A 27,922-nucleotide genomic window follows, 5' to 3' on the forward strand; every position below is an offset into this window, starting at 1 on the left:
GCCTTATGTCGTATAACTAACAAGCTCCTATCATAGGGATATGTTAGTACACCTATGATAGAATATATCGTCCGGTATAGAACGAGGGTGTCTACTGGAGGTCCTTGCCTGCAATGGCAGCCCGTCAGCTCCCCGCCATCACAGCGGTTACTGTCCGGTATTGGCTTTATAACACAAGCGGTGACTGTGCTGTGTGAAGCAGGCTCAGCATCTGAGCCTGCTGTATACAGGCAGTGAGCACATTCTGCATTGATTGCATGACGGGACAGCTAAAATCCAATGAGAACAATTTCTGATAGAATTGGGTTTGCGTACATTCCTGAAAACTCATTAGATAGGCCAGTCATTCCATGCACTCATCGGCGCGCCTGTGACGTGATCGGGGGTCGCAGATGGGTTACCTGTGGCCGGGTTTCAAAGAAGACTGTGATTTTTAATATATACTGCGATGTTGTGACATCCCTGTATATAGCACAAGCGATCAGACGATCACAGCTTCAAGTCCCCTAAGGGGACTAAAGAACAGTGAAAGTGAAAAAAAAAAAGAGGTTTTAAAAAAGTTCAAATCACACCCTCCTCCCCCCACCATTAAAAATAAAGACTTTAAAAAAAAAAAAAAAAATACACATCTGTTATCGCCGCATTCAGAAAAGTCCAATCTATCAAAATCTAAAAATAATTAACCCAATCGGTAAACACCGTAAACGAGAAAAAAAAAATCAAGAACGCCAAAATCCACAAAAAATTCTGTAACAAGCGATCAAAACGTCACATCTATCCCAAAATGGTATAAATTAAAACGTCGTCTCGTCCAGCAAAAAAATAAGTAATCACCCAGCTCCATCGGCCAAAAAGCGGAAACGTTACGAGTCACGGAAAATAGCGACACAATCCCAAAAAGAGTTTTTTGCAAACTTCTGGCCTTTTTTTCACCACTAAAATAATAGTAAATAAAAAAAAACGTATTACTTTTTACAGCTGGATAAAATAAAGTTTCTGCTTTTTTTTCTCCTGCCAAGATAACTGATTGCAGTCTAAAGTCTCCTCCTGATGACTTGTCACCATCAGTGTTTTTCTAAGACCATTACCTTGGGTGTTCTTTGTGCCCCCTGGAAAGTATAATCCAGGCGTTGGCCTCTATTGTTGTAATAGGAGAGTGTGAGGTTGGGATTTTATCAGCGCCCCACTGTACTGTATCTGAATTTTCCCGGCATTTACTGTATTCAGGGTCAAAAGGCAGGAAGCCGAGTGACAGAAGTGACGCCGAGACTTACACTGGAGACATATTGTGCTTTGAAATGCAGACACCTTGAACAAGTGGTGGTGGATTGTTGGTTGAGTGCAGCCCTTGAGTTTTTTGGAGCTGGGACAGGTCGTAATATGCGGGGACAAGTATAGGATGTTCACGTCCGCTCTCTATGTACTTATATACTATGTATGATGTAAGCAGATGTTCTGTATATACTTATCCTGCTCCAGAAAACTCCTCAGATGGGTCCCCTAATGATAAGCTGATCACCAGGTGTCCTGCTGGTGGGACCCTGATGAAAACACTGATAGTGGAAGTGTTATAAGGTCCCCACTCAAGTGAATGGGATTTCTGTGTAATGCTCAAAGTATTCAGGTTTGACCCCTATAGCCACTCTGGGGTGTAAGGGTTGTGAATGGAGGACTTTCCCGAAAACTCCAAATTACCAAAGGCCTTGTGCACATCGGGCTTTTAGAGTATAGACGTTCCTATTGCTGATTGTTCAACCGCCAGCCAACTCTCCCGAACACAGGAGCCCTTGTTCGGCCGGGAGCTCCTGTGTTCTCTGAGAAAGCTTATCTGCTTATCTTATGGAGAACAATTCGATCGTTAGTCCAAAATAAGAAATGCATGATTGATATCTCTTCCGAGCATCAGTTGGCCGGTGTCCCCATACACATTAGACCGTTGGCTGGACGTATGTGATTTGCATACTTTCGGCCACATTCCGACTAGACGTGTCCGGCCTCGCTCAGTACATTTGGTTTGAGTGGGGACGTGCACGTCTAGTCGGCAAGTGACCGAATGTATGCAAATCGCCGGCACCAGAGAATCCTGACAGCGCGCGCTATGAGGATTTGCAAGTCTTCAGTCACACATGGTGACTGCAGACTTGAGACCCAAGCCTGGACAACCCCTTTAAGGGCATCTGCAGATGTTGAATTATTTGCAACAAATTTTTCTGAGTATTGGCAAAAAAAAAAAAACTGTTTAAAATATGCACCTTTTTATGCGTTTTTTTGCGTGCATTTTTCGATGCAGTTTTTTTTTTCCCTTTCATTTGAACAGCAAAAACACTGAAAGAGTTGACACACTGCAGATTTAACAACAAAATAAAACCGAACGCTTTGATGGTACAAATCTGCAAGGAAAAAATAAGCAGCATGTGCATGGGATTTCAGAAAATCAAAATCACTTTATTACTGATGCTGTAAAACGCGGCATTTTTTCCCAGAGGCTAAAACGCAGCATGTGAACAAGCCCTAAGGAACATCCACCCTCGGCTAAAGTCGGCTGAACCCGCCAATATCGGCCGACAGTCTAATGTGTACAGGAATAATGTCGGGGGATCCAATGGCCGATCCTTCTGTTCTCCTTGGAGCTTGGTTGCGGCTTTCTTAAAGAAAATACCGGAGTGTTGGTCTGAGCCGAGCATTCCTGTATGTGGGTTATATGGGGGGCGTAAGGTAAGGAGAAATGTAATAAGTAATTAGTGGCACATTTATAAGATGGTGCACAACTCTTAATAAATTTGGAACTTTATCTTTGCTGCTGCTTTCTGGCTCTCTACATTATAAATTTACTAATACAATGCTCCTTGGAGACCCCATTTTTCATTGCTTTTTAAATTTTGCTAATGTTGAGACTCGTTGGCAATTTTTCAAGCTATTATGAGTTTATTTGGCACAGATTACGGCAAAACTGGTAAAACTCACTTAGTGTATAGTGGCGCTTTATAAATTTTATAACGTAATAATAATAATAATATTTATTTTTTATATAGCGCTAACATATTCTGCAGCGCTTTACATACATTATCGTCGCTGTCCCCATCGGGGCTCACAATCTAGATTCCCTATCAGTATGTCTTTGGAGTGTGGGAGGAAACCGGAGAACCCGGAGGAAACCCACACAAACACGGGGAGAACATACAAACTCCTTGCAGATGTTGTCCTTGGTGGGATTTGAACCCAGGACCCCAGCGCTGCAAGGCTGCAGTGCTAACCACTGAGCCACCATGCCCCCCTTAGAAAGTAAAAATATCGGCATGAAAGCATGGGTTATTACCCCTGATGAAAGCATGAAGAGGTTATTTTTATTTCAGTATTATTACGTGAATAATTATAGTATTATTATTTCCCGCGGTTTCCTCAGTCTGATTCATTGTGATAGTATTAGCCTGTTGTGCAACACATGCTCTTGTCAGTGCACCAGTGCCACCTTGTGGCCATAGCATGCATGTACAGCTACTTCCTATCTGTGTATCCCTATAAATCCTTTCACTATAGAAGCCTTATGGCATGATTGTGTTGCAAAATAAAATTCTATGTGAATTGTGTACATTTATTTTAATTTTATTACTTTTTTTTTTTTTTAATACAGCGATCAGAGAAGATGGGATGCCGGGTGGAAGAAACAAGAGTATTGGTCCTGTTCAAGTAAGGATGACAAAAAACGTGTTATTTTTCAGTGCGATAAAGCATCTTAAAAGGATGCGATCATCAAAAAATGATTTAATGTTTAAATCATGCTTTTGTGTTACATGTATTTTTTTAACCCCTTTCCGACATTGGACGTACCTGTACGTCGTATTTTGCAGAGAGCTCGGCATATAACCCTGGCATTGCACGAGCCCTGGATGTTTAACCATCTAAATGCCATTATCAATAGCGATTGCATCACTTAGAAGGTTGTTAGAGGGAGGGGTCTCTCTTTCTCACCCCATCAGCCGCCCTGCAAAGTGATCGCGGGGAGCCGATGGTTGTCACAGCAATGACCACAGCTCCCAAACATCCTACATTCATCGGGACTGTCCCAATTTGAGGGGTCAGGCTGCTCCCCCTCGAGATAAGAACTTTGTCCCAACTTCCACTCTCTCTGTGCGATGGCTTCTATCTCCATTGCTCCATAGCTGCTCCTCGTTGGGGGCCTGTGCCAGCATCTTTGTTCTGCACACACTTACTATTAATTAAACAATTCTCTTTTGTTGTGATGTGGCCTCCCTGGGAATCGAACCCACAACCTGTGTCATTGCAGGCAGCAGCTAAAGCTATAAGCCACAGCCTTCAGTGCTGCATTGCAGACTCTGAATCCACAGGCAAATTATTCCGGTACATAGAGATACATTGTACATAGCAGTGTATTCCTATGTCCCTGTATTCTAGAGGAAAAATAAAGGTAAGATTTTTTTTCTTCCTACAAAATTACTAAAAAAAGCCACATTACAATAATGTCATTTAATGTGCTTTTTTTAAAAAATAAATAAATAAACATCACAAATCAGGAAATAACAGACATAATTGATGTCCCTGTTATCGTTACAATCTGTACAATACAGCTATCAGATTATTTATGGTGATTGATAAATAGTGTAAAAATGGCTAGATTGATTTTTTTTTTTTTTTTTTACTTTTTTCTTCACGTTTTCTGCCGGTGTCCTCACCAAACAACGCAGTAACAATCTTGTCTGATTAATGGGTGTTTGCTGTGTTTATTTTATGTGTTTTCCCCCCTATTTGATGCGGTTTTGGTGCAGATGTGAAGCAGCATTTTTAATACTACAGAAAAGCTTTGATTCTGCACTTAAAAATGCAACATCGGTTTTTCTTTTTTACATGCACTTTTTCAGGCTCCACATAGAAGCCTGTAGAGAAAAAATGCCCCCCAATACCGAACAATACAAAAGCGAGGACGGAGATTTCATTAAATCACATCCACTTTGCTTGGACACTTATGCTGTGTTCACATGTAGCGTAAATGCTGCACTTTTTATGCTGCTTTTTTCGCACAGAAATTCTGCTGTGTTTAAATGTCCAAGTGGGTGTGATTTCATGAGAACAGCGCCCCCCTGTGCATCTAAAGATGCTGCTGAACTGTGCAGTTTTGGAGTTTTTTTTTTCTTTTACTATAGGCTTTTATGTGGAGCCTAAAAAAAAAACATGTAAAAAACTGCAGATACCTTTATAAGCGCAGAATCAAAGCTTTTCTGTACTATAAAAAACACCTTAAGAATGCGACTTCACATCTGCACCAAAAAATGCATCAAATAAAGTGGAAACACACAAAATGGCGCAAAAGTGCAATAATCAAAGAAGATTGTTATTGTGTAGTTTGGTGCGGACACCTGGAGAAAACAAAAAACACTGGATTTCTGTTACGTGTGAACACAGCCAGACACAAAAAAAAGCCAGATGTCATAAAGTTAATCTCATGGAAATATGAGAAAGTTTTGTCTGCTACGACTATGAATGAATGAGCAAAAAATAATCCACAGGTCCCAACTAGAGATTAGCAGGACGCACAGATGACGCGACCCCGGAAGGTGAGGAGTTTGCGGACTCCCGTCCAGCCGCCAGGTACCACTGACCTGGACGCTGGACCAGAGACCCGTGAATCCATCCGCTCATCTCTAGTCCCAACTGTCCTGGATACAGCGGACAGTCCCAGATTCGGGTCTACGCCCTGCAGTCACGGGCCTCTGCTCAATGCCCTTCACTGTCGCTGCCCCATCTGACATCTCATCCTGCTGGGGTACATAGAGATGGTAAATGGGTGTGACTTGGGGTGTGGTTAGGGGCGTAGTCAGAATTATTATTAGGGCCATTTTCACTTTTGCCCCCTTGTGTAAATGTAAAATCTGTGGCTAAAACAACATTTTAGTGGTAAAAAAGTCATTAATTTTTCTTTACTGCCCAATGGTATAAAATTCTGCGACCCACTCGTGGTGTCAATATTCTCACTGCCCCCTTAGATTAATTTATTGAGAGGTGTAGTTTGTAAGATAGGGTCACTTATGGGGGTTCTGCTGTTCTAGGACCTCAGGGGCTCTGACAATGTGACATGGCACCCTCCAACCATTCCAGCAAAATCTCAACCCCAATATGGCGTTCGTTCCCTTCTGAGATTTGTACTTTGCCTGAACAGTAGATTACGGTCACATATTAGTAATTAACGTACTCAGGAGAAATAGGGTAACAAATTTTGTGGTTCGTTTTCTCCTATTGGCTCTTTTGATAATTAAAAGCAACATTTTAGTGGAAAAATAAAAATTTTAATTTTTGTAGCCCAATGTTCTAAAATTCTGTGAATCACTCCTGGGATCAAAATGCTCACTACACCCCTAGATGAATTTGTCGAGGCGTGCATTTTCCAAAATGGGGTCACTTGTGGGGTTTCTGCTTTTTTTGCCACTTCAGGGGTTCTGCCAAAGTGACATGGCGTCTCCAAGCCATTCCAGCAAAAATTGCTCTTCAAAAGTCAAATAGCGCTGCTTCCCTTCCGAGCCCTGCCACGTGCCCAAGCAAGAGTTTGCAACCACATATAGGGTAACCCTGTACTCAGGAGAAATTGCACAACGAATTGTGGGGTACTTTTTCTCCTTTTACCTTTTGGAAAAATGAAAAATTTGGGACTAAAGCAACAGTTCATTAAAAATAAATGTAATTTTTTCTTCCACTTTCGTCTGAAGCACATGAAGAGTTTACAAACTTTCTGAATGTGTTCCTAAATACATTAGAGGGGTGCATTTTTTTAACTTCGGGGTCTTGTTGCATGTTTTCTGACACATAGGACCCTAAAAGTCACTTATATATAATTAGAAGCATTCTAGAGTTATTACCATATAAAGTGACACCAAGTCTGAATTGAAACCTTTGGTGCGAAGTGACTTCGGCGGTCAGGTGTTAAAAATGTTAGCAATGTTTGGGGGTTTTTATATCATGATTTTTATTAAATAACAGAATTATTAATCTTATAATTTTTACAATGGTCACAGGTTTTATTTTAGACTCACATTTCCTTTCCTTTAAGGAGTTCTTTTCAGCAGGCTCATTATCATCAGAGACAGGAATATAGTGAGTGAGAACAGCCATATACACAGCTGATAACACAGGCTCCACCAACCTCAGTAGGTGATGTCGCCGCTGACCCTGCTTCCCCCTCCTTCACAATGAACTTTGCACACGCTTTTTCCATATTTAAGTAGATGGGGATGGTCGTCTGACTGTTGCTGCTTTATGTACATGTGAATTTCCAGAAACCGGAAGTCTGATTTTGTAAAAGCCCTAGTGGCCAATATGAAAAGTGCAAGATTTCTATTTTATTTTTTACTTTTTTGTAGTAAAGATTTGGGGAAAAAAAAACATTGGCAAAAACATAAAAAAATAAATGCATTTAACACAAAATCCTGATTTTAAAATGTAGGTAATTTTCTTATGATTGCTTTCCTTTAGTAGTCCCAGACTTCTTATTAATAGGGTAAAAAAAATAATCAACTGTAAATGTATAAAGTAAGAAAAAAATTAAAAAATTTTCACCCCTCACTTCGGGGATGATGATCTAGCGATCTGTTTTCTTATTAAGTGGCCAGCATATAACCATTTGCTGCCATGCTCATAACTAGCATCACTGCTCAGCCCAAAACCATGATACTTGGGAAAAATAAGTGGTACGTATTGTTTCTTTCAGTTTTTCTCCTGTTTTTATTTTTCTAAAGTTGGATAAATAACCTCCTTAATATATTCTAATGTGTATTTGGTCATAGTGGACTCCTGATACCCAACCAATTAGCCAAGAAAAGGGACAAAGTAGAGGCGTAACTAGAATACTATGAGCCACAGAGCAAATTTTGGACTGGGCCACCACCTAGCAGCTTATTTGGATACATGGCCCAGTTGTTTTGGTCTATAAAAAAAATGTCCCTTTTGGGACTCAAAACCCTAATTGGTGTTCCATTCCCTTGCTTGTCGAGTAAGTACAGGTACAGCACAGTGTTTCTTCTTTCTTGGAAGGAGCCTCCAGCTGAGGTCACACACCTTGCTTACCTGAGTTGTTTCGCCCCTTGGCCAGAGGCGCTCTCTGGGGTCCTGTGTTGTATTTGCAAATGTGCCCGATACTGCAGCATACTCCATGCCTCTAGTATTTACACATATCTTCCGTTTACTGCTGATCACTGGGGGTCCCTGGAATTAAGGCCCATCGACACTGGCCGATAATCCATCAGAGTCTTAACGCTAGCGACCCCGTCGTTCATGATAATTGTGGAATGCGAATGGGTTGAGCGACTGAACAATGTTCAAAAATGCTCGTTGACCACACACAAAATCACTTTTGCAAGTGAAAAAATTCTCCTTTGCTCTTTCGAAAAAAAATTGTGTAATGTAAATGGAGATTGTTCACTCGGCCAACGATTAGACCAACAAAAACGAGGAGTGGAAATCCAAGTCCCCAGTAGGGTTGATCATGTTCCAACTCAATCGTTTATCGCTAACTCAATTAAATTTTCTTTTGTAAAGTACCACTATAATTATATTAGTAGAAACAATGTTAATCTCATGGGTTTATTATTCTATAATCTCTTCTTTCAGATTTCCGATGAAGAGATTGAAAGAATAATGTCTGGTCAAGAGTTTGAGGAGGAAGCCAACACTTCTTGGAGTAACAATGGGGACAGTGACCACAGCTCTCCAGGCAATGGGGTATCTGAGAGCAACCAGCCTTCACCCGTATCCACACCCTCCTCTAGGTGACATGCGCCTCGTAGGCCATGACATGTAGTGACGGTAGACCTGTTTTATGTTTCACATGATGCTGATGTTGTTTTCTGCATTCTTTTTACAGTAGATCACTGGAACTGAATGGATTTGCTGCTCTACGGGAACAGTATTTGGGGAACCCCGGACCAACGCACTATCAGTATCTACCTCATCTTTTTAACTACTCTACTCATTCTGCTTTGATCCCATCTCAAACACGAAGTATAGACCCTCAGTCGCACACTCTCGTTAACCAACTAATAACTGCGGAGGATATGGAACCGCTCACCACCCCAATGCTAATCGAGGAAGGGTAAGTTTACCAACCATAGACCGCCCCGAGGGTGTACATCACTGATTCATGGCAGCCTTGCTCGTATACATGAGTAAAGATTAAGTTATAGTTTGAAACGCGAAGGATTTGGCTCATATATTTTCTTAGTATCCCGTTTTATACGAATCTGCAATAAAGTTTGTGTTGAATTTTTATCCAAAAGCCAACTGGATTCTCCCTACTCTCTACTCGCTTGTACCACAGCAGTAGAAAAGACAAATTACAAAAACTCTTCCAAAAGTAGACCTGTCACTTGTCAGTAAATACTTGAGTTCCTCAAAGTCAGATCATCTTTTCTTAGATCTCTAGGTTCTAGCATTCCTCTTCTATTCTTCCTGGAAATAAAAGTCCAGGAAGTTACACCAATTAAAAAGCTAACACCTATCTTGAGGAATGTAGTAGAAAAAAATCCAGTCGGCACTCGAGATTGGTGGTGTCCAGGGATAGGTGTAGATTGTAAGCTTGCGGGCAGGACGATAACTTCCCTTGGTATGTATTCAATTATGTGTTACTCTGTAATGTTTGATATTGTCCATCTCCTCTGAATTGTAAAGTACTGTAGAATATTTTGGCGCTAAAGAAATAATAAAAAAATAATATAGTTTATTATTATAGGCGCCCCATATACAATGTCTTGAAAAAGTATTCATACCCTGTGAAGATTTACACATTTTTCACGTTAAACCCACAAACTTAAGTGTATTTAATTGGGATTTTATGTGATATACCAACACAAGTATTTGTGAATTGTAATGGAAATGATGCATGATTTTCTAAATATTTAAAAAAAATGTAAATCCGAAAATTGTGACGTGCAATTGTATTCTGCCCCCTGTAGTCTGATACCCCTAAATAAAATCCTGAGTGACCAATTGCCTCCAGAAGTCACATAATTAGTAAATTGAGTCTGCCTGTGTGAAATTTATTCTCAGTATAACTACAGCTGTTCTGTGAAGGTCTCAGAGGTTTGTGTGAGAACATTAGAGATCAAACAGCATCATGAAAACCAAGGAACACACCAGACAGGTCAGGGATAAAGTTGTGGAGAAGAGTAAAGCGGGGGTTAGGTTATAAAAAAAAAAAAAAAAGACAGAGCTCTGAACATCTTGCGGAGCACTGTTCAGTCCATAATCCAAAAATGGGAGGAGTATGGCACAACTACAAACCTACCAAGACATGGCTGTCCACCTAAACTGATATCCCAAGAAAGGAGAGCATGAAGTATAGAAGCAGCCAGGAGGCCCATGGTCCCTCTGGAAGAGCTGCAGAGATCCACGGTTCAGGTGGGAGAATCTGTACACAGGACAACTAATAGTCATAAAGTCAACAAATCTAGCCTTTATGGCAGATTGGTAAGAATAAAGTAGTTTTTTAAAGCAAGCCATAAGTCCTGTTTACAGTTTGGAAAATGCCACTTGGAGGAACACAATGAGCATAGGGAAGAAGGTGCTCTGGTCAGATGAGACCAAAGGAGAACTTTGGGGTAAATGCAAAATGCTATGTGTGGCAGAAAACTAACACTCCACATCACCCTGATTAACACAATCCCTACTGTCAAACGTGGTGGCGGCATCATGCTGTGGGTGGGGATGCTTTTCTTCAGTTGGGACTGGGAAGCTGGTCAGAGTTGATGGGTAGATGGATGGAGCTAAATACAGGACAATCCTGGACGAAAACTTTTTAGAGGCTGCAAACAACTTGAGACTGAGGCGTAGGGTCACTTTCCAGCTGGATAATGACCGTAAACTTACTGCCGGAGTTGCAATAAATGGTTAATATCAGAACTAGGCAACGTGCAGTCTGCAGGCAGACCTCTGGCTGTTCCAGTCCAGCCCGTGGACTTAGACGGCCGAAGGGCTGAACCAGTGGACCATGGGCTGCACCATGCCCTCGCCTGCCATCCGTCTGCCGCCGCCACTGTCCGCCTGCTCTTTCTTCCACCAATCAGTGTGTGCGACTGAGACAGCAGACATGATGATGTCATTACATCGCGTCTGTTGTGCTGAGTGTCAGTGCACCAGAGACCGAAGCAGAGTGCTGGGGAAACTGGAGTGAGGTGATTTGGTATTGTTTTTTGCATGTGTATGGCATGTGTATATAGGATGCTAGGTCGGGGCTCATGCTGTGTATAGGGGACTGGAGGCTCATGCTGTATATAGGGGACTATGTTGGCTCATACTGTATATAGGCTATGTGGGGGATCATACTGTATTGTGGTGGCTCATATTGTATATAGAGAGGGTATGTGGGGGCTCATACTGTATTTAGGGGCTATGTGGGTTCCCATACTGAATTTAGGAAGCTATGTAAGGGCTCACACTGTATATAGAGAAGCTATGTGAGGGCTCACATTGTATATCGGAGGTTATATGAGGGCTCATATTGTATATAGCAGGCTATGTTGGGGCTCATACTGTGTATAGGAGGTTATGTGGGGGCTCATACTGTGTATAGGAGGTTATGTAGGGGCTGTTTGGGGTTCATACTGTATGTAGGGGGCTGTGTGGGGGCTCATACTGTATATAGAATCATAGAATCATAGAATGGTAGAGTTGGAAGGGACCTCCTGGGTCATCTGGTCCAACCCCCTGCTCAAAGCAGGATTCACTAGATCATCTCAGACAGATGTCTGTCCAGCCTCTGTTTGAAGACGTCCATTGAAGGGGAACTCACCACCTCTCGTGGCAGCCTGTTCCACTCATTAATCACCCTAACTGTCAAAAAGTTTTTTCTAATATCTAATCTGTGTCTCCTCCCATTTAGTTTCATCCCATTGCTTCTAGTCTTTCCTTGTGCAAATGAGAATAAAGATGATCCTTCTACAATGTGACAGCCCTTGACATATTTGTAGACAGCTATTAAGTCTCCTCTCAGTCTTCTTTTTTGCAAGCTAAACATTCCCAAATCCTGCAACCGTTCCTCATAGGACATGGTTTGCAGACCAGTCACCATTCTGGTCGCTCTTCTCTGAACTTGCTCCAGTTTGTCTATGTCTTTTTTAAAATGTGGTGCCCAAAACTGTACACAGTATTCCAGATGAGGTCTGACCAAAGAGGAGTAAAGACCGATAATGACTTCACGTGATCTAGACTGTATGCTTCTGTTAATACATCCCAGAATTGTATTTGCCTTTTTTGCTGCTGCATCACACTGTTGACTCATGTTCAGTCTATGATCTATTAGTATACCTAAGTCTTTTTCACATGTACTGTTGCTTAGCTCTATTCCTCCCATTCTGTATATGCTTTTTTCATTTTTATTGCCCAGATGTAGTACTTTGCATTTTTCCCTGTTAAAAACCATTCTGTTGGTTGCTGCCCACTGCTCCAGTTTATTTAGGTCTTTTTGAATCCTCTCTCTCTCTTCTCTAGTATTAGCTATCCCTCCTAGCTTTGTGTCATCAGCAAATTTAATCAGTTTATAGAGGCTGTGTTGGCTCATACGGTACATAGTGGGATGTCGGCATACTTAATTCTGCTCAGTATTTAATGATACAGTTAATATTATAAAATTATTATAATATTAATATTGAAATAATTAATTTAAGCCTATTGGTTTGGCCTCCACAACAGTCACGGTGTCTCATGTGGTCCCTCTGGAAAATTAATTGCCCTCCCCTGGTTTAGATCAAAGCAAATTCATGTGTGTGAACGGCGCAGTCACCGTCCAGACGTAAATCCCAGTGAGAATCTGTGACAAGACTGGAAAATTGCTGTTCACAGACGCCTCCATCCAATCTCACTGAGCGAGTGCGCGAAGAAGAATGGACAAAATGTCACCTTTTAGATGTGCAAAGCTGGTAGACACAGACCCCAAAAGACTGGTGGTCCTACAGAGTATTAACTCAGGGGGGCTGAATACAAATGCATGTCGCAATTTACAGATTTATATTTTTAAAATACTTGGAAAACTTGTATCATTTCCTTTACACTAAGAAAATACTTGCTACCTATTGTCGGCATATCACATAAAATCCCAATAAAATACATTTAAGGTTGCGGGTATAATGTGAAACATGTGGAAAAGTTCACAGGGTATGAAAACTTTTCCAAAGTAAAAGAGACAAGCACTTCACTCTCTGAATAAAATTATTTCAATTCATCACAGTTGCATTATGTAACATGACGCGTTTCGGGTCTACATGAGCCTTTTTCAAGCATTATACGAAAAGAGAAAAACAGAATACTTAAATGGTGCAAAAGTGTGACCTCCTCTCGTTCCATATTCATGAGCGTGAATAACTAATGGTTATCATATACGAGAAAAAAATACATGGAGCTTTCTTTTCCCAGTAGTAAATTATTTTCCCTGTGACAGCAATTTTGTAATGTCCATGTGGTTTATTATATGCGGAAGAAACCACCATGAAAATAAAGGAGAGACTCTCCAAACAAATACACCATTCAACCAAAAACATTCTTCTTCTACGCAGGGATGTCAAACTCGAATACACAGAGAGCCAAAATTAAAAACTTGGACAAAGTCGAGGACCAACCTTGATATTTATTAAAAATAAAGTGTACAATTAAGGAAGCTTTTCCTCATCTAATATGGAAACAAGCTTCAAAACTTCAAAGAGTTGTCCCACAAACAAAGTACATTTTAATAAGTCTTAAGAGACAGACCACATGACCAGAGCATTGGGTATTTCCTCGCTGGCAGGGGCTTACAAAGAAATCATGGCGTCACACAGCAGAAGTTCTAATTGGGCCCTGTCCCCTCAAAAAAAAAACTTTAATATTTTGCGGGGTCAGAGAAGAGCATATCTCACAACTTCGCAGCCCTTACAAAGTAATTTTCCTCGTATTGAAGCCCCTAGATTGCCCTTTCATTGCCACCCATGAAGTATGATACCAACAAAAGTGCCCCCCAAACACTGTATAATACCCCCACATTGAATTCCTCCACAGTACCCTCCACACGCATGATATGATGACTCTACTGTACCCCCCTCCATCCCCGCGGCAAAGTATGGTGACCCCAACACAGTATGATGTCTCAACTGTAAACCCCATAAAGCCCTCCACACAGTATAATGAGCCCCCACATAGTCCTCCATGCAGTATAATGGGCCCCACATAGTCCTCCATATAGTATAATGGACCCCACATAGTCCTCCATACAGTATAATGGACCCCACATAGTCCTCCATACAGTATAATGGACCCCACATAGTCCTCCATACAGTATAATGGACCCCACATAGTCCTCCATACAGTATAATGGGCCCCACATAGTCCTGTATACAGTATAATGGGCCCCACATAGTCCTGTATACAGTATAATGGACCCCACATAGTCCTGTATACAGTATAATGGACCTCACATACTCCTGTATACAGTATAATGGGCCCCACATAGTTCTCCATACAGTATAATCGGCCTCACATAGTCCTCCATACAGAATAATGGGCCTCACATAGTGCTCCATACAGTATAATGGGCCCCGCGTACTCCTCCATACAGTGTAATGGGCCCCACATAGTCCTGTATACAGTTTAATGGGCCCCACATAGTCCTCCATACAGTATAATAGAGCCCCACATAGTCCTCCATACAGTATAATAGAGCCCCACATAGTCCTGTATACAGTATAATGGGCCCCACATAGTCCTGTATACAGTATAATGGACCCCACATAGTCCTGTATACAGAATAATGGGCCCACATAGTTCTCCATACATAATAATGGCCCCACATAGTGCTCCATACAGTATAATGGGCCCCACATAGTCCTGTATACAGTATAATGGGCCTCACATAGTCCTCCATACAGTATAATGGGCCCCACATAGTCCTCCATACAGAATAATGGACACCACATAGTGCTCCATACAGTATAATGGGCCCCACATAGTCCTGTATACAGTATAATGGGCCTCACATAGTCCTCCATACAGTATAATGGGCCCCACATAGTCCTCCATACAGTGGAATGGGCCCCACATAGTCCTGTATACAGTATAATGGGCCCCACATAGTCATCCATACAGTATAATAGAGCCCCACATAGTCTTGTATACAGTATAATGGGCCCCACATAGTCCTCCATACAGTGGAATGGGCCCCACATAGTCCTGTATACAGTATAATGGGCCCCACATAGTCATCCATACAGTATAATAGAGCCCCACATAGTCTTGTATACAGTATAATAGAGCCCCACATAGTCTTGTATACAGTATAATGGGCCCCCACATAGTCCTCCTCCATACAGTATAATGGACCCCACATACTCCTGTATACAGTATAATGGGCCCCACATACTCCTGTATACAGTATAATGGGCCCCACATACTCCTGTATACAGTATAATGGGCCCCACATAGTCCTGTATACAGTATAATGGGCCCCACATAGTCCTGTATACAGAATAATGGGCCCACATAGTTCTCCATACAGAATAATGGCCCCACATAGTGCTCCATACAGTATAATGGGCCCCACATAGTCCTGTATACAGTATAATGGGCCTCACATAGTCCTCCATACAGTATAATGGGCCCCACATAGTCCTCCATACAGAATAATGGACACCACATAGTGCTCCATACAGTATAATGGGCCCCACATAGTCCTGTATACAGTATAATGGGCCTCACATAGTCCTCCATACAGTATAATGGGCCCCACATAGTCCTCCATACAGTGTAATGGGCCCCACATAGTCCTCCATACAGTATAATGGGCCCCACATAGTCCTCCATACAGTATAATAGAGCCCCACATAGTCTTGTATACAGTATAATGGGCCCCCACATAGTGCTCCATACAGTATAATGGACCCCGCGTACTCCTCCATACAGTGTAATGGGCCCCACATAGTCCTGTATACAGTATAATGGGCCCCACATAGTCCTCCATGCAGTATAATGGGCCCCACATAGTCCTGTATACAGTATAATGGGCCTCACATAGTCCTCCATACAGTATAATGGGCCCCACATAGTCCTCCATACAGTGTAATGGGCCCCACATATTCCTGTATACAGTATAATGGGCCTCACATAGTACTCCATACAGTATAATGGGCCCCACATAGTCCTGTATACAGTATAATGGGCCCCACATAGTCCTCCATACAGTATAATGGGCCCCACATAGTCCTCCATACAGAATAATGGGCCCTCACATAGTCCTCCATACAGTATAATGGGCCCCACATAGTTCTCCATACAGTATAATGGGCCCCACATAGTCCTCCATACAGAATAATGGGCCCCACATAGTCCTCCATACAGAATAATGGCACCACATAGTACTTCATACAGAATAATGGGCCCACATAGTCCTCCATACAGAATAATTGGCCCACATAGTCCTTCCTACAGAATAATGAGCCCACATAGTCCTCCATACAGTATAATGAGCCACACATAGTCCTCCATACAGAATAATGGGCCCTCACATAGTCCTCCATACAATATAATGGGCCCCACATAGTCCTCCATACAGAATAATGGGCCCCACATAGTCCTCCATACAGAATAATGGCACCACATAGTCCTCCATACAGAATAATGGCACCACATAGTACTTCATACAGAATAATGGGCCCCACATAGTCCTCCATACAGAATAATGGCACCACATAGTCCTCCATACAGAATAATGGCACCACATACATACAGAATAATGGGCCCCACATAGTCCTCCATACAGAATAATGGGCCCACATAGTCCTCCATACAGAATAATGGGCCACATAGTCCTCCATACAGTATAATGAGCCACACATAGTCCTCCATGCAGTATAATGGGCCCCCACATAGTCCTCCATACAGAATAATGGGCCCACATAGTCCTCCATACAGAATAATGGGCCCACATAGTCCTCCATACAGTATAATGAGCCTCACATAGTCCTCCATGCTGTATAATGGGCCCCCACATAGTCCTCCATACAGAATAATGGGCCACACATAGTCCTCCATGCAGTATAATGGCCCCACATAGTCCTCCATACAGTATAATGGGCTCACATAGTCCTCCATACAGAATAATGGGCACCACATAGTCCTCCATACCGTATAATGGGCCCACATAGTCCTCCATACAGTATAATGGGCGCCACATAGTCCTCCATACAGAATAATGACCCCACATAGTCCTCCATACAGTATAATGAGCCTCACATAGTCCTCCATACATTATAATGGCCTCACATAGTCCTCCATACAGAATAATGGGCCCCACATAGTCCTCCATACAGAATAATGGGCCCCCACATAGTTCTCCATACAGAATAATGGGCCCCACATAGTCCTCCATACAGAATAATGACCCCACATAGTCCTTCATACAGTATAATGAGCCCCACATAGTCCTCTATACATTATAATGGCCTCACATAGTCCTCCATACAGTATGAGCCCCACATAGTCCTCCATACATTATAATGGCCTCACATAGTCCTCCATACAGTATAATGAGCCCCACATAGTCCTCCATACATTATAATGGCCTCACATAGTCCTCCATACAGTATAATCACCTCACATAGTCCTCCGTGCCAAAGTTTGACACGTATGTTCTCCTTGTGTCGCACCGCATTGAGAAAGATAAACATAATATTTCTCCACTGCGATTATTTAAAATCTTGAAACAAACTGAACCAAAGAAAGGGCGCAATCGAGTTAAACTTCTTGTAAACTTTAAACTTTATGGGTCTGAGTTGCGAATATGTAGTTACCATCTTTATATAAAAATTTTTTCTCTTTTATTCCGGGACTTTATATACCATTGTTGTCTATGAATGATTTGAATCATTTGTCATTTCATATTTTATTGAAGTCCTTTTTTAAGATAAATCCTAATTCTGCAAGTGTATTACTGCATGCATGTGTAATTCATAGATTTCTTTTTATGCACTCAATGTATTTTTGCTCTTCTATTGATGATCATTCGTTGTTCGTGCTCATGAATATGTAATAAAGATGATGTCATGTGTTTGTGCCCAGCAGGGAAATGAGATGTTTTGGTTGTTTGTTTGTTTTTTTTGTTTGTTTTATGTTTGGAAAAAAAGCTCACGTAGAGCCGAAACGCGTCTCATTATATGATGCAACGGTGATTAAAGTTTATTTAAATTAATCCGAAGAATGAAGTTCCGGTCTCTTTTACTATCCTGAGGAATGGTGATAAGTTTCACCAGAGAAATCCTTTAAGCAATAGCATATCTCACATTCTTGTAAGGTAGGTATCATCGACATCGCTCGCTACCTATACGGAAGAGTGCAGTGCAACACAACCCTTTTAATACTTACAGGCAGCTATAAATTCTTTCTTTACGGTATGAGCAATTGCAGATTTCTCATGGTCTATAGCTTAAGGCTATGTGCCCACAATGCAGAAATGCTGCTTATTTTTTCTGCATCTCCCTGGCAGGAAAAACGTATGCGGATTGTACGTGCGGATTGTACATGCGTTTTTCCTGCCAGGTAGAAGCGTTTGTGCATGCATTTTCGAATGCGGGTTATCAAGCGCTTTTCCAAGCGATTTTAGCATCACTTGCAAAAGTGCTTGACAACTTGGTCACACTATATAAATCCATGCAACCGAGTTAATAGTTAAAAAAAAGAATAAAAATGGTAAAAAATAAACATTATTATAATCATCTTCTGATGGCCCCCAGTCTCCTTCTCCGGTGCGTTCGGTCTTTTGTACGGCTCACGGTGGTCAAAAAGGACCTTCCATGACGTCATTGAGTCATGTGACAGGTCACGCGACTGCCGACGTCATCAACCGCGTGACCCGTCACATGACTCAATGACGTCATGGAAGGTCCTTTTACACCATCGCGAGCCACCGGGAAGCCAGGACGTACCGGAGAGAAGACCGCGGGCCATCAGAAGGTGAGTATAATGTGTTTTTTTTTTTTTTTTTTATTTTAAATTCTTTTTTTTACAGGTACTATGGTACCCGGGTCTGGATGAGAGTCTCCTCTTCTCCAAACCCGGGTACCATCCGCACATTGAATCGCTTAATATCCGCATGTACAGATGCAGTGATGCAATGCAAGTCAATGGCGGCAAATACGCTGCGTGTCCGCAAAATTAATGGACATGCTGCGGATTTTTCTGCAATTTATAATCCGCAGGGGAAATTTCCGCAGCATGTGCACAGCACATGCGGATTATCATTGGGGACCATGGGGCACGTATTACCAAGCGTTTTTAAGTTTTCGCTGCAGAAATTCCACTTCAAAAATGCTTGAAAAACGCATAGTGGGCACGCAGCCTAAAGGAAATCTGTCCCCAGGTTTTTGCTATGTAATCTGAGAGCAGCAAGAAGTAGGGGCAGAGAATCTGATTCCAGCGATATGTCACTTACTGGTCTGCTTAATAAAATCTGCAGAACTCTGAATGCTGAGCCCTGTATAACCCCGCCCACACCACTGATTGGCTGCTTTCTGTGAACACTGTAGTGGTCAAGGGGCGGAGTTTCACAGAAACTGAGGACTAGGAGGTCTAGTCCTGTAGTGATAATCTCCTGATGATAAAACCCTGATTGTATTGAAACAGTAACACAGCCCAATAAGTGACACATCCCTGGAATCGGGGTCTCTGCCCCTACATTATTCTGCTCTCAGATTACATAGCAAAAAACCTGCTGACGGATTCCCTTAAATCACTACAGTGCTCAGGAGGAGAGTTTCTAATCCAGCAACATTAGGAGATATTTCTTCAGCTGGCTAATATATTCCTGGAAGACCTCTCCAGTGTGAAGCTTTGCTTTTAACACTTGGTGGATATGTATATATGTTTCTTTCTTTGCTGTTGAATGTCACCTCCTGCGCTTAGATATCCTTGGCCTTCTCTTGCATATTGATATATTCTTCCATCTGCATGTAATGTATAATAATCTAATATTTAGAATGGTGATGTCCCCTCCCTGACGTTCTCTATAATGCCATTATGATGTCAGGTTCACATCTCGTCACACGTCACCCACCAGCCTTGTTCCTTCATCATTCGTTCTTGACTTGTTTGCAGCATTTCTTATTCTTTGCTATTAGAACTGACCATGATAAAACTATAACAATTCAGTTAGAAAAGTTCTAATTACCAAGTCAAGTCCAAGCGATTTCACAACAGATTCCTTTGTTCCCAGGAAGAAAGTTTAAGTTAATTTAGAAGAGATTCTCAATGAGCAAGAAAAGTAGAAATTCAGTTTAATTAAGAAAATAAAATGGCGTGATGTGAGATTTAGTACATGGAGTGTCTCATGCCCCAACTATATTTACTTAAAGGAGATGTCAAGGACTGAAATATCAATAAATCATCAATATGAGATCACCCCAGACGATCAGATAAAAGTTGCTCCGATAGCGGACAGACCACAACAGCGCCTCCGTTGTTTGGTGGCCGCTGCCAAGTACTGCACTTTCAAACAGCCACCAAACATTTTAGGGGCTGCTGTGTTCTGGCCCCTGCAGTTTTAAGTTTATCGGTGGTTGAGTTGGACTCCAACCGATATGGTATTAATGACCTTTATTTATTTTATTTATTTTAAAAGTTTTGGCATGTTCAACTTTTAAACACTAGGGGGAGCAGCTGCTCGGATTTTACATGAGGACAGAGTATAATCCTAGCTTGCATTACGACTGCTGTAAATTTGGTCGGGATCTACTCACATGTGACTGATGTTACTCCTCCCCTTCTGGGGTGGGGGGGATAAAGTTTAGGATCGCAGGGCCGCACCATTTTGTGATCCTGACGGCTGGTAGGGCCAATTCTAGCTTTGCTGCCTCTCACCGCAGTACAATATAACCCTGCTGTGCATAAATGTAATTCCGCTATTTTGTTTACAGCGTTCAATGCATGATAAAAAATGACCCATCGTTATGATTCTCCAGATCATTGCAATTACAATATCAGACTTGCATAATTAATTTTTAAAATTTTAGTTAAAAAAAAAAAATAAGCCAAAAAAAGTACATTTTGGTTTGTGTCACCATTTTCCAAAACCCCAAAAAATGTTTTTATTTCCAACTACTCCTGTACAGCCAGCTCTGGCGACTGCATTCTCAGGGGTAAAATAAGGGAGACTGCATATACGGACATGGACTGTTTTCTACAGCTGAGCGGGCCTCTCTCCCCTCTGGGCCTCTCTCCCCTCTGGGCCTCTCTCCCCTCTGGGCCTCTCTCCCCTCTGGGCCTCTCTCCCCTCTGGGCCTCTCTCCCCTCTGGGCCTCTCTCCCCTCTGGGCCTCTCTCTTCTCGGGGCCTCTCTCTTCTCGGGGCCTCTCTCCCCTTCGGGCCTCTCTGCAGTTCAACCGGCTGCACCGGCACTTCTGTAAGAAGTCGCCTCCACAGCCTTGGCGTGCCGACTTACTTTCACCGCTCACCCCTACTTTTCTGGGTTTAGAGTGCAGCTGCCAGTAATGAATTGACTACTGCGCTCTGCACACTGGAAGTAGCAGTGACCTGTGACTGCTAATCCAGCACTAGGGCTGCAGCGGTGACTTCATCCATCTGTGAGAATAGATTGGGCTACTAATGCCAGGCTGCCCAACCTGTACTCTCTGCTGCAAGAAGTCAGTTCCACAGACCTCATGCCCGATCTGCTAACATCGCTCACTCCTACTTACACTGTGCAGAGCTCACCAGTCACGCTGAACACATCAGTAGCAGCAACAGAGAAAAATTGCAGCTCAAGGCATAGTGCTGGACTACAATGAAATGGCTCCTGGCTCCACTTATAGATGTGTACATGTGCATCAAGGGGGGCATGCACAGTTTACAGCTGATGTACCACACCTTAGTAGTCAATGTCGGTGACAGACCCTGCTCTTTTATGACCTGTGTCTGCCGTAAGTGTTGTGCTGTGACACATAGCTAATGCTAATACAAATACAAATAGCTAATACAAATGGTAGCCCGCAATGCCTGAAGAAAAAAAAAAAATAGTAAAAAAATTGACCCACCACTGTCTGTGTATGGGGTGGGGGGCAAAGTTTGCTTCTTTCCACCCACTGTGATGCACACGGCATGCATGCACTTTCACTGAGCATACATGTGTGCCGGGGTTGAGAAGAGAGCTGTTAGCCGAATTCTCAGAATAGGCAACCAATGTATGAACAGTGGGGGTCCGACCACTAGGATAGCCACTGACCATGAGAAAGTGAGGTCCTGTGCGTCCCCCATATCAGTAGAGTGGTAGTGTAAACAGCTTTATAAAGGTTTCAGTTATGACTCCCCTCCACTTGGTGTTGGTGCACTACTCCCCTCTGCTTGGTGTTGGTGCACTACTCCCCTCCTCTTGGTGTTGGTGCACTACTCCCCTCCGCTTGGTGTTGGTGCACTACTCCCCTCCGCTTGGTGTTGGTGCACTACTCCCCTCCGCTTGGTGTTGGTGCACTACTCCCCTCTGCTTGGTGTTGGTGCACTACTCCCCTCCGCTTGGTGTTGGTGCACTACTCCCCTCCGCTTGGTGTTGGTGCACTACTCCCCTCCGCTTGGTGTTGGTGCACTACTCCCCTCCGCTTGGTGTTGGTGCACTACTCCCCTCCGCTTGGTGTTGGTGCACTACTCCCCTCCGCTTGGTGTTGGTGCACTACTCCCCTCCGCTTGGTGTTGGTGCACTACTCCCCTCCGCTTGGTGTTGGTGCACTACTCCGCTCTTCTTGGTGTTGGTGCACTACTCCCCTCTGCTTGGTGTTGGTGCACTACTCCCCTCTGCTTGGTGTTGGTGCACTACTCCCCTCTGCTTGGTGTTGGTGCAAAACTCCGATACCTTAGCATCTAATTCTTTATACTGATGAAACATTCTAAAGTTATTCTCTATTTAGTTTTTTGCTTGTTTCTTATAATCTGGTTGCCCCTTCTTTCTCCACGCACAGATACAAGGTGACTCAGTCGGAGCTGTTCGCCTTGCTCTGCCGACTTGCAGATGAGCTCCTGTTCCGTCAGATCACTTGGGTGAAGAAGTTGCCATTCTTCTGCGATCTTTCCATCAAAGATTACACCTGCCTACTGAGTACAACATGGCAGGAGTTAATATTACTCTCCTCACTTACTACTTACAACAAACAGATCTTTGGGGATCTGGCAGATGTCACATCGAAGTACTCTCCATCTGAAGAAGAGCTGCATAGGTGAGTGCCCAAAACTCTCACTAGTTTCTACTATTAGATCATCGTCACCGGTGTGTGAGGAACTGCAGTCTCTGCGGACTGGAAACATCAATGGATAGTGAGTGTCGCATGAATGCAGCTGAGATTAGAAGAGTTTTTTCCTGATCCATTCAAATAAAATAAAAAAAATGGGTGCATTTCCACCAGCCGATTAGTCCTTTCCTAATAATCGTGCAATGTATACAGGCTGCCAGTCGCCCCAACGAATCATCGTTCAGCGGGTATAATGATTTTTAAGCTTGCCGAGGACAATGACAGTCTATGAGCACATAACGATCTATTACCAGGTATAAGTGCAGTCGGCCCGACCAAACAACCGCTGTGCGGCAAACATTTAGCCGAGTGGTGGTCATTAAACGGCCACAAGTTGTGCATTGTGAACCCGGTGTTAGGCGACTTTGTATTACAATCTGTTTCAATTTCCTAATGTTTTGCCATCATCCAAAAATTACTTATTGTTTAAATCTGATTTTTGTGTTTTGTTTTTTTAATTGTCAATGGTATTTTGTTTGTTTTTTTGTTACATTTAATTTTGCATAAAAAAATAAAACCTTGCAGTTTCCACACTGGCCACTGGGACTTTTTTTTTTTTTTTTTTTTTTAACTTTAACTTCCTGTTGTTTCAGGAATTATACATGTGCATTAACCACAATGTTCAGACCCCGACCCTATATTTTGCATTGAAGCATCTAATGAGCGTGTGCAAAGGTCATTGTGAAGGGAGAGGGAGCAGGGTCAGCATGTGCAAAGGTCATTGTGAAGGGAGAGGGAGCAGGGTCAGCATGTGCAAAGGTCATTGTGAAGGGAGGGGGAGCAGGGTCAGCATGTGCAAAGGTCATTGTGAAGGGAGAGGGAGCAGGGTCAGCATGTGCAAAGGTCATTTTGAAGGGAGGGGGAGCAGGGTCAGCATGTGCAAAGTTCATTGTGAAGGGAAGGGGAGCAGGGTCAGCATGTGCAAAGGTCATTGTGAAGGGAGGGGGAGCAGGGTCCGCATGTGCAAAGGTCATTGTGAAGGGAGGGGGGAGCAGGGTCAGCATGTGCAAAGGTCCTTGTGAAGGGAGGGGGAGCAGGGTCCGCATGTGCAAAGGTCCTTGTGAAGGGAAGAGGAGCCGGGTCAGCATGTGCAAAGGTTATTGTGGTTTGTGGATCCTGTGTTATCAGCTGGTGTTATCAGTCATTGTAATCATGACTCTGATGATAAGGAGCCTGCTGAAAACTCTTCCTGAAAGGACAGGAATTAGGCTATGTGCCCATGTAGCAGATTTGATGCAGAGCGTTTTTGCCTCTCTCTGGCAGAAAAAAGCGCATGCAGATTTACATGCGTTTTTTCTGCCAGGGAGAAGCGTTTTTTCAGCGTTTTTACATGCGTTTTTTCAACCACTTTTCCAAGTGATTTTGAGCATCACTTGGAAAAGTGCTTGACAAGTTGGACACACAATATAAATCCATGCAACCGGCATGGATTTATATTGTGTGACCAACTTATGCTGCTTTAAATGCAGCATCTATAGTAAAAAAAAGAATTAAAACGTTAAAAAAAACAAAAACAAAACCTGTTCTCACCTCTCCGGTCTCCTCCCGGCGGCGTCCTCTCTCCTCGGCGTCCCGCGGTGTACTTGCAGGACCTGCGGTGATGTCATTTAGTCAGCTGATGGTCATGCGACCATCACTTGACCGCTGACGTCAGCGGTCGCGTGACCATCAACTAAATGACACCACCGCAGGTCCTGCAAGTACACCGCGGGACGCCGAGGAGAGAGGACGCGGCCGGGAGCAGACCGGAGAGGTGAGTATACAGGGTTTTTTTTACTTTTAACTTTTTATTTCTTTTTTTTTCACCGTGTGGTAGCCGGGATGAAGAGAAGTTGTAGTCTCTTCTTCATCCCGGGTACCACACGCACCGCGATTACGCTGCAAATTCGTGGCCATTGAATTTAATTGAAACGCAGCAAATCCACATATACCTGCGGGTTTGCTGTGTTTCAATGGCTGCGAATTTGCGGCGTAATCGCGGTAGAAATGGTCATGCTGCGTTTTGCAACGCAATGTGAATTCGGCACGACAATTAGCGCATCATGTGCACAGCACATCCCAATTCACATTGCTTTGCATGGCAGACTGTTTTACAAGCGTTTTCGCGGCCGTAAAAACGCTACGTGGGCACATGGCCTTAAGAGTCAAAAAAGACCCACTTGTCTGTGTAAAAAGTGGAAGATTACTAAATTTTTTTTTTATAATAAAAATCATATGAAGAAAAAAAAATTGCCAAAAAATGTTTTAAAAATTATATGTAACACGAAAACCTGATTTAAACTGTAGGTCATTTTTTGATTATACAGTGCATTCATTTTAATATATAGGAGGAGGTGAATCTCTACCTGTAATTTGTCCATCTGTGGTCCAATCTGTGCACCTGAAAACTTTGTATTTTTATTTCTGCTGTTTATGTAGAGCTTACATATTCCATCGCGCTGTACACAGATTGTATTTAGACAGTTCATCATTTAATGCATGAAAACCTAATAGGACAAGCTGCCCTTAGCCTAAGGTATATGCCTAAGCGTGTGCTATGTTCACATCATTTTCTCTACCTTCATTGTATATCAGGAAATACTCCTACATCACAACTTATTATATATGCATATGTATTATGTAGAGTTGTTTTGATGGTTTGTATAGATAGAAGGACTGCTTGCTTACTCCTGTATTAGCTTGACGAAGACCCAGATTTATACTAGGGGTTGAAACGTTGCTGCTGTTTCTGTATTTGTGATGCCGTAATAAAGCAAGTTGATCATCATTGGATGCTGAAGCCACCTTCTTTGACTTGGATTTTGCTTGGGGGAAAAGGGATCATGCCACATTTGGCATTTGTGTGTAAAGTGGCACAAATCGGTAGTCATGACCGAGCTGCTGTCCAGTTGCGCTCTGGCACTTTACTGACAAGCGGTGTCCCAGTCCCGGTGTGCTGTTAGGTGTTGGGGTGCATCACACTTGTAGGCCACAGGCCTCCATCCTCAGGAGCCGCCGCACACAACTCAGGGGGACACCAAGTTCTTTACAACAGGCAAACGTTTACTGGTCAGTTCGAGTTCATCAGGTGGTGGCAGATGGGATAGGGCACAGCATTTCATGTCCTCCTCAGTACAGTACCTCTTCAGCCCTGCCAACAGTTCGTCCTGGACTATCCCCAAGCCCACTGACTCCATCAGCCTCAGGGATGTCTTGTTCACTTCGGCAGTGTACCCAGGACCAGCCACCTGACCCTCGCATAATTCTACATCCACCGACCTCGAGATCTCAGAAGACCAAGCCCACTCCTTTGGTACCTGGCCCGAGCCCTAGGCTCCAGACATTAGAGGAATGCCCATCAGGAAACTCAATACGGCCTCTCACTGCCTCGAACGGTTGGCCCATGCTGCCCCTAGCAGCCCACTGCACCTGAACTTGAAACCATGGCACTATACTTCTGTAACCACACACTATCAGGTAGTGCCCCCCTTTTTATCAACACTAGTTCCCACCCACTGGGCTAGTTCTATCATTAACTACTTTCTATCTTATAGACTAAATCTATTGTTCTTATTCTATGTCCAATGCTGTTGCAAAACCACTTACTATATAAACCGTACTTATGCTATCTTACGCTTATCCTATACTATACTCATATTATGCATTAACACATCACATGCTGCACATTACCATAATACATTACATAAGACACACATCACTATTGCATATAAACCGCATGACACTATTCACACAGTACGATTGTTGTCTTCAGGGGCAGGAACAGGGGAAGACGGTCCATATCCCTACATGTGCATCTACATGGTATTGAAGCTTGATGCTGTCTCAACAGCACTATTGTTAGAGTTAGGGGGAGATGTCGTGCTGTCCCAGGAGGTCGGGGCAGTCTGTACAGCACAGTGATGTCTCCTGCTTTTTCTGCACTCTACAATATTATATATACACATACATGAATTTTCTGTTTTCCTTGAGGGATTCTAACTCTCAACCTCCGGCAGAAGAAGTGTATTATACTTCGAAATGCGTCAAGTAAAACCGCATGTCTATTCATTTTCTGGAAATTAGCGTCTTCAATAATCAGCAGCGCAAACAATTCCACAAATTTTCCTTGTCTTTATTGTAATCGGTCTGACGACTCGTGGATCCTCAGCAGCTGAACAACATGCCAAAACGCATAATTCTACGGATCAGGTTAGCAGAATCTATTTTTAATTTTAATGTCTGTATGAGAAGACCCTATTGCCCTATTTTCTCTCCAGCCTTTGTACTTCGGCCATCTGAAAGTAGACATATGATGGACGGACAAAACTGGTTGCAACAGTATCACCACAGGCAGGTCCACATTTGGCATTGCTGAGACCCTATTTTAATTAGTCACGTTCTCTACTTGTAAGTCACTCAAAGTGTCCATATCCCTTAAATAGTAGTTATGGTGCCCATATATAGTAGAACGGTGACAGCCCCCGCCAAAATGGACAGGCTTGGATGGCAATCTTGTGTATGGGGGCCCTTGACAGATTATACTGGGGGAGATAAGGGTCCAGCATAGCAGATTTTGGACTGCAGATCCTTTTGTTCATTAAGAAATGAGTACAACTCAGAGATGTCTGTAAATCTTCAGTACAAAAATACAGCACTAGAACC

The 27,922-nt window shown here is 42.9% G+C and overlaps 1 protein-coding gene across 1 annotated transcript in view; it reads left to right on the forward strand.

Annotated features, from left to right (window-relative positions):
* The window catches only part of LOC141155470 (nuclear receptor subfamily 6 group A member 1-like), a 260,468-nt gene extending 236,536 nt beyond the window's left edge, over positions 1 to 23,932 (forward strand). The window contains exons 5-9 of the mRNA XM_073642336.1: positions 3,632 to 3,687; positions 8,614 to 8,771; positions 8,867 to 9,094; positions 22,955 to 23,209; positions 23,875 to 23,932. Of these exons, the coding sequence (XP_073498437.1) occupies positions 3,632 to 3,687; positions 8,614 to 8,771; positions 8,867 to 9,094; positions 22,955 to 23,209; positions 23,875 to 23,932 (755 nt within the window). The remainder of the gene's footprint in view (positions 1 to 3,631; positions 3,688 to 8,613; positions 8,772 to 8,866; positions 9,095 to 22,954; positions 23,210 to 23,874) is intronic.
* Positions 23,933 to 27,922: the final 3,990 nt, after the last annotated feature.

Source organism: Phyllobates terribilis, unplaced genomic scaffold (assembly GCF_046119375.1).
Source record: "Phyllobates terribilis strain yellow unplaced genomic scaffold, ASM4611937v1 Scaffold_7__3_contigs__length_470593459, whole genome shotgun sequence".
NCBI classification, from domain to species: domain Eukaryota; kingdom Metazoa; phylum Chordata; class Amphibia; order Anura; family Dendrobatidae; genus Phyllobates; species Phyllobates terribilis.